Source organism: Tarenaya hassleriana, unplaced genomic scaffold, assembly GCF_000463585.1.
Source record: "Tarenaya hassleriana unplaced genomic scaffold, ASM46358v1 Cleome29, whole genome shotgun sequence".
Classification (NCBI taxonomy): domain Eukaryota; kingdom Viridiplantae; phylum Streptophyta; class Magnoliopsida; order Brassicales; family Cleomaceae; genus Tarenaya; species Tarenaya hassleriana.
The window spans coordinates 1,697,370-1,707,527 of record NW_010966092.1 but is presented as its reverse complement, the minus strand read 5'-3'; the positions used below and the strand labels follow the sequence as shown (position 1 = coordinate 1,707,527).

General features: G+C 38.1%; 2 protein-coding genes across 2 annotated transcripts in view; both read right to left on the bottom strand.

Annotated features, from left to right (window-relative positions):
* The window catches only part of LOC104818427 (probable SAL3 phosphatase), a 3,497-nt gene extending 2,360 nt beyond the window's left edge, over nucleotides 1-1,137 (bottom strand). The window contains exons 1-3 of the mRNA XM_010548026.2: nucleotides 920-1,137; nucleotides 315-390; nucleotides 9-56 (exon numbers count right to left, since the gene is read on the bottom strand). Coding sequence (XP_010546328.1) covers nucleotides 9-56; nucleotides 315-390; nucleotides 920-985 — 190 coding nt within the window. The 5' untranslated portion in view covers nucleotides 986-1,137. The remainder of the gene's footprint in view (nucleotides 1-8; nucleotides 57-314; nucleotides 391-919) is intronic.
* Nucleotides 1,138-1,690: 553 nt separating this feature from the next.
* Nucleotides 1,691-10,158, bottom strand: part of LOC104818425 (DNA polymerase delta catalytic subunit) — an 8,938-nt gene continuing 470 nt past the window's right edge. The window contains exons 2-31 of the mRNA XM_010548024.1: nucleotides 9,889-10,134; nucleotides 9,678-9,788; nucleotides 9,172-9,278; nucleotides 8,921-9,080; nucleotides 8,611-8,806; nucleotides 8,380-8,515; nucleotides 8,135-8,272; nucleotides 7,934-8,011; nucleotides 7,687-7,778; nucleotides 7,356-7,422; nucleotides 7,182-7,253; nucleotides 6,938-7,024; nucleotides 6,345-6,464; nucleotides 6,157-6,255; nucleotides 5,906-6,013; nucleotides 5,700-5,795; nucleotides 5,516-5,581; nucleotides 5,325-5,381; nucleotides 5,115-5,202; nucleotides 4,919-4,998; nucleotides 4,706-4,819; nucleotides 4,444-4,558; nucleotides 4,176-4,348; nucleotides 3,666-3,737; nucleotides 3,365-3,439; nucleotides 3,185-3,274; nucleotides 2,909-3,069; nucleotides 2,626-2,693; nucleotides 2,458-2,545; nucleotides 1,691-2,135 (exon numbers count right to left, since the gene is read on the bottom strand). Coding sequence (XP_010546326.1) covers nucleotides 2,048-2,135; nucleotides 2,458-2,545; nucleotides 2,626-2,693; nucleotides 2,909-3,069; nucleotides 3,185-3,274; nucleotides 3,365-3,439; nucleotides 3,666-3,737; nucleotides 4,176-4,348; nucleotides 4,444-4,558; nucleotides 4,706-4,819; nucleotides 4,919-4,998; nucleotides 5,115-5,202; nucleotides 5,325-5,381; nucleotides 5,516-5,581; nucleotides 5,700-5,795; nucleotides 5,906-6,013; nucleotides 6,157-6,255; nucleotides 6,345-6,464; nucleotides 6,938-7,024; nucleotides 7,182-7,253; nucleotides 7,356-7,422; nucleotides 7,687-7,778; nucleotides 7,934-8,011; nucleotides 8,135-8,272; nucleotides 8,380-8,515; nucleotides 8,611-8,806; nucleotides 8,921-9,080; nucleotides 9,172-9,278; nucleotides 9,678-9,788; nucleotides 9,889-10,134 — 3,248 coding nt within the window. The 3' untranslated portion in view covers nucleotides 1,691-2,047. The remainder of the gene's footprint in view (nucleotides 2,136-2,457; nucleotides 2,546-2,625; nucleotides 2,694-2,908; nucleotides 3,070-3,184; nucleotides 3,275-3,364; nucleotides 3,440-3,665; nucleotides 3,738-4,175; nucleotides 4,349-4,443; nucleotides 4,559-4,705; nucleotides 4,820-4,918; nucleotides 4,999-5,114; nucleotides 5,203-5,324; nucleotides 5,382-5,515; nucleotides 5,582-5,699; nucleotides 5,796-5,905; nucleotides 6,014-6,156; nucleotides 6,256-6,344; nucleotides 6,465-6,937; nucleotides 7,025-7,181; nucleotides 7,254-7,355; nucleotides 7,423-7,686; nucleotides 7,779-7,933; nucleotides 8,012-8,134; nucleotides 8,273-8,379; nucleotides 8,516-8,610; nucleotides 8,807-8,920; nucleotides 9,081-9,171; nucleotides 9,279-9,677; nucleotides 9,789-9,888; nucleotides 10,135-10,158) is intronic.

The window sequence follows — 10,158 nt, the reverse complement described above, 5'->3', positions numbered from 1 at the left end:
GAGCGGTTCGGGATGGAGTTCCTTTTCCAGCACAAGGTTGACGATTGCCTGAGAGCCTGAAAATCATCCTATAACATTAGAGGAAAAACAGAAGCATCATGGAACTAGACGACATGTCTCTGTCTGATTTCAGAACCAAGAAAGGTGATTTAAGCACAGGTGTCGAGGGACTAATGCATCTTGGCCGGCTAGTTGTAGAGATGATTGTATATGAAACTGTAGAATTAACACCACGAATCCATACTTGGATGAGAGTGTTGTTATCAGACATTGAACGAGAAGAAATGAATTCACAGGAAAGGTTGACGACTAACCATAATCAGCAACGGTAACCGGGCTGCTGTCAGATTTCGTCCAAATGTCTGTTTCAGACAGAGACTTCTGCACTTTCTGGTTCAAACAAAACACTTCTAATCGGTTTAGTTTCAACATTCCAAGCATAAGAAGAAGCAATTACACTACTTTATTGGGTTTCCGGAAAAAAAAAATTGGCATTCAGCAATTTCACAGATTTCTTCTTCTTCTGGAAACAATTGAGGAACTCAAACCAATTACAGTTTGACACAACGGAGATGAACTAGCACAAGAAACGGATTAAACAATTGCCATCGATCGACTCCACGAAGACAAACACTGGAAACGATTAGACACAAGAATCTGCAGAAACGAACGGGTTTGTCTTTGGTTTCAGACACAAAAATCTGCAGTCAAAATCGAGATCACACCCTAATCCGTACATTGCCAGAATACTCATCTCACTCATAAGAAGCAATCACATTCAACATTGAATCCAAAAGGGGGGGGGGGCAATCGACATCAGATTCACATACGCACAAACAATTTGATAAGGACGAAAAAGGAAACAGATCAAGGAAAAAAGGGAAGGATTGATCATGGAGGGAGAGAGGGAGGATCGTGCCTGGCTGAGACGAGCAGCGAGAGAGACGGCCTTCTTCGCAGCAGCAAGTTCTTTTGCATAAGACATTGAAATGGGGAACAAGAAGGAAGAAGGAGAAGAAGAATAGTGGTGTGTGATTGGAGAAGGTACAAGAATCAAACAAATGGCGTTTCTGATGTGTGTGTGTGTGTGTATATATATATATATATATATATATTAAATTGGTGTAATGACGAATGGCCTTTTTCTGAACCGTTGGAGACGTACCAAGTTCCCCGCAAAAGTTGGTCAATGGACTCTTCTCTCTTCCCGGAAGCTTTCCTCACGTCGTTGTATATATCATAAATAATAAATAAAATAAATACAGGGCTTTAAGAATTCATATTGACTCTGCATATGAACAAGTCGAGTCGAGGGCTTTATACATATACATATACATATATATATATATATATATATATACTACACGTGACTGCATATTCACTTGATTCCAAGAATGAGTCATCGACTACTTGATTGGTTTTACTGTAAGAATTCTCCCTTTTTTCTTAAAAAACGAAAACGAAAATAAAATGTACATAGCTGTTAGAAATTGTATCTAATTGAATAATATATTATTGTTAGATGATAGAATTCTGTGCTTGGATAGAATACTACCACTGGGCACTGGCAGCCCAAGCAAGGCATGCAAATTGACATATATATATATATATATACACACACAAGAGTAAGCCATTGACATGGACACAAGATTCAGCCAATCTTGTCAGACAGATTTATAAAATTGCATTATATATAAAAAAATTTTAACAACAAACAAAAATCATTTTAACAATGACAGAGACTGGTCAACACAAGGAAGGAGCCTTCACGAGGATTTTGGAAGTGGATCCACAAACAGAAGCTCTTTTTCTTCCTAGAAGCAATTCAATGAGAAACATTAAGGAAAAAAAGCCCTTCTTCTATCACACAAATCATTCCAGCCTTCAGTTCTGATTTGTCTCCGAATGGGAAACCCCTCCCTCTCTCTCTCTCTCTCTCTCTCTCTACCCATAAACACAAACAGTTTCTTTCTTTCTTTCTCTTCCTTTTATGACATTCAAAGTACAGAGGAGAGGAGAAGAGAGACAAACCAACTGGAATGGATACTTAGAAGTTCCACCTGTCGAGCTGTTGCTTGGCCTCAGCCATGTCCTTTTGTGCTTTCTTTCTCCGGTAAAATATTGGACAATCCCGACTATATAAAACAATCAGAAGAAACCAATATGCAAAACACCATCAGAGATACAGTATATAAGCTGCTGCAATTAAAAAAAAACAAACTCAAAAGATAAGTTGCCAAATGCCATTCGGTCAAAAATTCATAGCACAAATTATAACAGTCTTAAAAGAGTGCTATGCTTTTTCCACATTGTGCATAAGCATCTGCCCAAGATTGTGGTGAATGAACGGCAATCGCAATGCGCAAAGTTAGTCACAGCTCAAGTATTTTCCATGAAAAGAAAACTGAACAAAGTAAAGGACAGAATTTTTGAAAAAAATACAAAACAACAAAACACCTGGTGCAAAGTACATCCTGGTGAAGAGAGCCTTGGCACTCTTGACACTGAGTCCACAGCCTCCCGAAAAGCTCCTCTAGCTCTGACACTGAATCGACAAGAAAAACTTTCAAATATTCAGACTGGCCAAGAATTCTAAAATGAGAAGCATAGATGGTACCGTCTTACCCTGGGAAACTGTTTTGCAGTATAGTTCAGCTTCTCTTCCTTTGCAGTGTGAGCATAGTGTTCCCTCTCTGGTTTCAACCAAATACCCATCAGTCAGCCCCATGTATGGAATCGGATAAGTAATGACAGGAATAAAACTTTGTTATATCGAAGATCGCAGGCAAAAAGCTCATGCTTGGATCATGATAGAATGAACAATAGAAATTAATCAAGTTTTCTCAGGACCCACTTATTCTTTAAAACGGGAACATGATCGAAAGGATAGCAAGCATCTGGGAAATACCTAATCAAGGCTTTGCAACCAATGCAGCTCAATTGTTTCTTGGCAAATTTCATTATGCCACTGTTTGAAGGAGTAGAAATCGATATTGACCTCGTGTGACTTCCATGGAGAAGTTCCTTGCTAGCATTTTTCAAGATCGGCTCAAATATCCTTAGAAGTGGCTGAAAACAACATTTGCTTCAACCTCTGACTAGAAGAATGAGGGGTATATAGCTAAAAACTTGCAGAGCAACCTCACATGCTAATTTACCTTGCAAATAGAGGAAAAAGACTAACCTTGCTAATTTGGTTCTCTAGGTAATAATTCGGGTCTATAGGGATGTTATTCTCAAGCACGTAGATTGGATCTTCTGACCGTTCATAGGCCTAGTTAGCATCAAAATCAGGATAAGACAGTAAGAAAGAATGGACTCAACATTTTATGGGAATAGCACACAAGGTTAACATGAAAGTTACCTTTGCACCTTTGGCTGCTTTTATAATTACATACGGAACTCGATCCCCAACATTTGGTGCAGTTGCAGCATCTCTCTGTCAATTACATATGAACAAGAAAATAATATCTTACTCCTAGTACTTCGACTTTTCAGTTTTAAAGAGTACAAGTGACACTGGAATGCCATGAACTTGCTAAAGGAGTGTGACTTCTTCTATGATAAGTATACAATTTGGTGAGGTCAATATATATTTCAATGCATCATTAAAAACAAAGCTTGAAATGCAATGATGGGTAAAAAATATAACAAGCTATACAAACCTTGCGCATGCGTTCAGCAAGTTCCACATGTGCTGCTTTAACTTCGTAGTCATCCCCTGTTTTAGTTAAACCCTGTCATATCAGAGTCAGAAATATTTCATCAATGGCACAGAGATACCAAAGACTCCAAATATACGAGTTCTTTTCTTTTCTGACTGCATTTTTATTCTCAAAATCTGACCATTAAGTGTTTCCCAATTCAGTCACCTCAATACTTTTGATATGGAGTTACAATATTTTGATACTCTTTTATAAATTTCTTCCTTCACCACTAAGAAAGAAACAAATAAAATATTGAAGTAACGTCTCTACTACTAGGAAACATCAGGTGATGACAGTGTTGGAAGGTCCAGAAACATAAGAACAGTTTCATAGTTCAAAAGAGAGGGCATAAGTTTTTGAAAAAGGGTGTCCCTTTATGATAATCTTGAATATAGCTTTTACCATTACCATCCACCCCAATGCGATGCAAAAATCAAATGGACAAGAATCCAAGCAAAAGATCTTTACCTTAGTAATCACCAAAAGGGATAAATCAACACGGTTCATGAGAAGATCTGAAATTGTATTCTTAACATACTGAACCGCACCAGGAATATCTCTATCAATTAGTATTTTGTGAAGACACTCGTTCACGAGGTTTTTAACCAGCAAACAGTTATCCCTTCGGACAGTTTCAATTCCTGTCAGCCACATATGATGTGTTTAGTCAGAGAAAAAAAAGGAAACGATGTACGTTGCTTATAGACATAATGTTTTTTTTTTGCTTTTTTTTTACCTTTGGTGTCCATTTTGTCAAATTTTTGTGGACTTGTCCACAGCAAACCAGCATACCTCTTTTTGCTAATGAGCAGATATGGGAAGTAGACCTTCTCAAACTCCAATTTGATGGGCTTTTTGACATAAATACACGTCAAGAAATGAGAGGTGTTCAGTTGAACTGAAGCTTGTGATAACTATTTTAGAAGACATTTTAATCTTCAACCTCACACCATGCACCTGGAAGAAGGAATCAATAGTGACACAGAAAGATCACTCACTTTAGTGAAAGTCCCACTAATATATTCTGCTGCTTCTCTCCCCAATGTCATTGCAGCTTCTACATCAGAAACTCCAAATTGCACCATAACGGAATCTGTGTCTCCATAAATAACCTAATGGCATCATTGTCAGTCAAATGCAAGCAAGCCAAGACAAATCTCATATTCACTCCAGACTCTTAAACACCAAAAGTAATCTATTAACAAATGTACCTCTGCATTATGTTTATACCCTCCTAATGTTGTAAATTTATCTTCTACAAGTTTCTTTGTCTGTTCAATCATCTGACGGCCTTCAAGAAGAGACATCGGTCAGAAAAAACAGAAATAAAATAAATAGATGGAAACTTCAAACTGACCATAAAAGAAAATCTGAATCTCTAAAATGTAACATGGTAAAGGTGAATACCATAGCTTGTTACACTGGAAGATATTTCTAAGCATGGTAACTGCCCTACTGTGGCTCCAGTAAACCCATACACGGAATTTGCACTTATCTGAGACAGCAGAAATTGAAAAGAAATAAAAGTCAGCAAAGAGAATACTGCTCATAATCAGCAAAGGTTCGAATTATTTTTCTGTAACAGACTGTTAAATAAACCGGCGGTAAGAAGCTTGCCTTTAATGCCAGCTGTCTACCATCCAGAACAGCCTTCTCCAGAGGATCCTTAGCATCCTAAACCAGACAACACAGGTTTCAGTCATAACAAGCTCGGCAGTTCTAAAATTGGCTATGTAAAATTGTTGAAGGCAGTACACATGATGCAGTGTTCATGTTCTGAATTTCTGCACAAACAACAGAGCAGTTACCTTTAGATCCAACTTTGCTCTTTTTCGGGCAGCAATAAGCTCTTCAAGAATTTCTGGGAGTATCCCCTGTAATACATATTTGTTGCACTTACAACTTAGCTAGGATGATGCAGAACAAAAGGCTTGGCATCATATGAAAAATGATATAATTTGGTGATAGTCACTAGAAACAAGAAAAGGCAACCTTTTGCAAGCTTGACTTAACAAATGCTTCCCCTGATGGAGTTTTATTAACACATTCCGGTGGAAGATTCAGTTTACGTGCATCTTCAGGTGGCACCTTGATAGAAACCAACAAAGACAAGGACATGAGTATAGCACCCTCAAATTGATAGGATGCGAACAATAGATAATAACACCACTAAGAATTGTTAAAGTCAGAAGGATTACCAAGGTACAGTAACATAGATTATATGCCATCATAATTGAAGGGTATAGTGATGCAAAATCCAGTGTTGCGATTGGCTTCTCATAGAATCCAGCTTTTGCTTCCAAAACCTGATTATGATTGTAAACTCCAATTAAAGGACATGTGACAACAGTTAAATATTTATTATTGACAGATGCTTTGTCAAAAGATTAGATAGGAAAACAAATCAGAAAGAGGCAGAAATATAGATACCCATAAATAATTAACTTACTGTTGCCCCTTCATAAGTTCCTTGTTCAGATCCTGATTGTTTGACATTCGGAAGAACCAGGTTCTTCTGTTTAGCTTTCCTTAGAAGCTGAGATAGGACCTGGTAGAAAATGTTTAATGTTAAAATACGACATAATCAGCAACCCTCGTCAGCAAACAATAGTCAAACACTTATTTCTTGTAAGCTACCTTGATGCTCTGTCCTCTAGAAAGAAGAAAAGAGAAAGGGACACCAGTTACACGAGCCATTTCAACATAATTGTATATAAACATCAATTTGTCCAAGAGCCTCTGCGGAAGATATGCATCCTGCAGCAGCAAAGTGAAATGTGGTTAGTTTTAGCTTTACTTTCTCCTACAAGATTCAGACTGTAGATCAGAAACAAACAAATGAAATAAAAAAGTGAAACCATAAAGCATGAGAAGACTTAGTTATTGAAATGAAAAGTCCCAGTAAGACTGCAAACCATAGCAAAAGCCAGAATTCTATTAATGTGTCAAAATAGCTTCCACTCACTCCATGTCCATGAGAAATAAAAAAGCATTTAATCAGAAAAATTCCATCACCTACCACTACAGAAAGTCCCTCAAGGGTACCTCTCTTCCAATATACTCTAGAACTCATGAATGTTATACACTAAGATCTCAGAGCAAGAACATCAATCAAAACCATAAAAAACTATCCAACCATTTGAACATTAGGGATTTAAATAAACCTATTCAGATGAAATAATTTCTACTCGCAAAGCTGTTCAAATACAAACATACAGGCATTTTTTTACCTTCAAACAGTAAACGGCAAGCCGCCTCCGTGTTTCTGCATTTCCATTCTGAAGATCAGATATGATTGAATGGTGGACATCTTCTTTCTGAACATGACAAACAGGTTAGCCATATACCGAGGCAATAAAATAAACCTGGAAAAAAATTTGGCTCAGAAAAGCAGCCTCACAATGGTCTTTTCAACAAAAGTACCGCAAACACCCATACCCAACAAGGGAAATACAGAATTAGAAGAAGCTTCACCTGCTCAGAAAGAAAGTGTGCTGAGACGGAATTCAACGAGTAAGAACTCAATTTGTAATCTCTTTGCATCACCTGCAATAAACAAAGTAAGAGGAGCTCGATATCTGTACAACCATTTGCAAATAAAACCATCAAACAATGACTGGACAAAAACACAATGATTAGTGCAAAAACCTGAAGCAGATCAAACTGAAGTCTCCCTTCAATTGTAACCTCTTTGCTTTCCCTAGTTCCATATTGTCTGCAACATGACTACACGTTACTACAAGCCATGTAAATATAGCAAGACAACTCAAGATACGGAGAATAAATTAAAGGAGAGAATGTATGAGTTACAACCAAATGCAAAAAGCAGGAACATTAGGGTATAAGCTACAAATAAAATCCAAACCATTGCATTGCATCTTTATAACAAAAAAGAACTGAAGTGGAACAAAAAGCAAGAGTTAAAGTGACAAACTAAAAAGAACTAAAAAATCCAGCTGACAAACTTCCTACATATCACCTTGATGAAAATGTTGTATCCTTGACACGAACTCTGCTGTTCTTTATACGACCAAGGATAGGGAATTCCGCAATTCCAAGGGTTTCGGCTCTCTGGAAATGAGGAAACAGCACATGAAACTTCTTCAAGATAAAAACTCAGTGAAAACACAACATAATAGATTTCGAACACCATATTTGAAAGCGTCTATTAAAGAGGTGTGATGTAACAGACAATATTTAAGAAGAAATGGCAATGCCTAAGGTACCTCAATAAGATAAGGTAAATCAAATTTGCAAATGTTATAACCGATTATGATATCAGGATCAACTTCACGAATCAAGTCCTGCAAACAAAACATCTTACATGTCAGTTGAAAGGGCAATACAGGTTTTTCAATAGCATGCCAGGGAACAGAAAAAGAAACACAGGTACAACAGAGAAAAAAGATAGGAGGCCAAAACAATACCCTCCAGGCTAGCAAGACTTCTCGTTCTGTTTCAAAAGACATCACATCTACGCCTACAATTGGAGCACATGACTTAAGAGTCATGACATTACGTACAAATGGCTGATCCTCTCCCTGTAGAGTAACGAGGTTGGCAACCTAAAAAAAAACACAAATGTTATTGTCGAGGGGCTGAGACAAGGATACCAGAGAAATATTAGGAGTTTAATCATGTATTTAACATAGAAGTTGTAAAACCATCTAACCTGGATTACAGGATCGTGCTTAGGCTCCGGAAAGTGTCCTTTACGACCAGCACACTCAATATCAAAACTTAAAATACGGAAGGGAGCCATTTTTGAGTATTCACCTTCTGGAGCATGACTGATCAAATCTAAGTACCTAAATCCATGTTAAAGAAGGCAATCAAGTAGGCTAGTAGAATCCAGTAATAGAAAAAGATAATACTACTAAAACCAAAATATAGATGAGGATACATGCAATCAAACTCCATTTGGCAGTATGATAAAGTCTTTGCTGCCTTCTTATATTTCCCAGCAGGCACTTCGATCCAATTTCCACCAACAACATTGCAATCGATCATGAAGCGAAGAGCAAAAAGGACATTGCTCTCATATGTTTTAAAGCTCTTCGTACCCAAACCATCAATTTGTATGCCTCTATCAAGAATACCTATCAAACCCAGTATCAAAATCAGTATCACGTAACAACATTTTTGGTGAAGAGAATGCAAAACCATTAATTCAGTGAAACCCAAGTCGTATACAAGGTATCATATTGCTTTACCACGGCAGGTAGCAACCATAGTCGGCAATGCAACTACAATCTTGAGGAAAGGTTGAGACTTTTGTTGCTGGTAATACATAATGCTCTGTTTCTGCACCACTTCTATTCGACAGACAAATCTTTGGATCTTGCTATTTTTACTGGATTCTCTCATCCTTCCCTAAAGCAATAACAAGAGAGTTAAGCATAACCAATGGATGGTAAATAAGATAAAAATTAAAACAAACTAAAAAATATGTTGACCTAAATACCTCAAGAATCTGATGGAAACGAGAGATATCATCTGCTCCCATTCCAGGGGGGCAAGCAATGTAGAAGTATGGTTCAAATCCATGAACAAGGCAACATACGCTCTGACCTGTCAAATTATGATTATCAATAAGGGGCATATTCCTCAACTCTCTAAACTTAATGAAGAAATACATTTCTCCTGATGCTAAGAAATGAAAGCCACAACTTAAGCAATAAGCAATGATTTTTCTAGACAATATCAAGCCAAGACGGTAAGAAGAACTCCCCATGTTAATATCTCAAGATGGACGGAGGATCTGAACCGAATTGGAGCCTCCCACACAAGTTAAAACAGAACACAGAGAAGATAAAACAAAAAAGACCGGACACTCAACACACGAGGCACAAAAAACGAACTAGTTCCCAAGTACCTCAGATGTCGCTCTAACAAGCACAATTTCGGGATAATTATATTTCACAAGAGGCTACTAATTTGTCCATAAAGGAGAATGGTTAAAGAACACACCTTTCCTTGTAACCCCAAAAATCCTAATGATCGCCGCTGGACCTGACGAACCAGGCAAGAGCTCCCTGTGGCTCTCCCCAATCACATAATCAATCTCCAATTGCTGGAAAACTGACCCATCAACACCACAAAGGAAAAAAAATCAGCGATTCACAGAACCATAAGATTTCCGAATCAAAACCCTAGAATTTTTTAGTAAGATATACTTAACCGATGTTCTGCGAGTGAGAGAGAAAAGCAGATGAGACCGGAGGTCGAACCCATTTCGACAACCGCGAAGCAATCGCTTCACGCTCCTCCATATCGCGGAGGATGAGCGAATCCTCGTCCTCTTCGCCGTACAATAGGGTTTCGTCAAGGAACACATCCTCGTCCAAGAACTCATCCTCTAGTGCTCCGACCGCCGGCGACGGAGTCGAAGTGTCGGTGGCCTGATGCTTCGCCGCCGGTGGAGTCTGGGCCGGGGGGGGCCGGGCTCTGG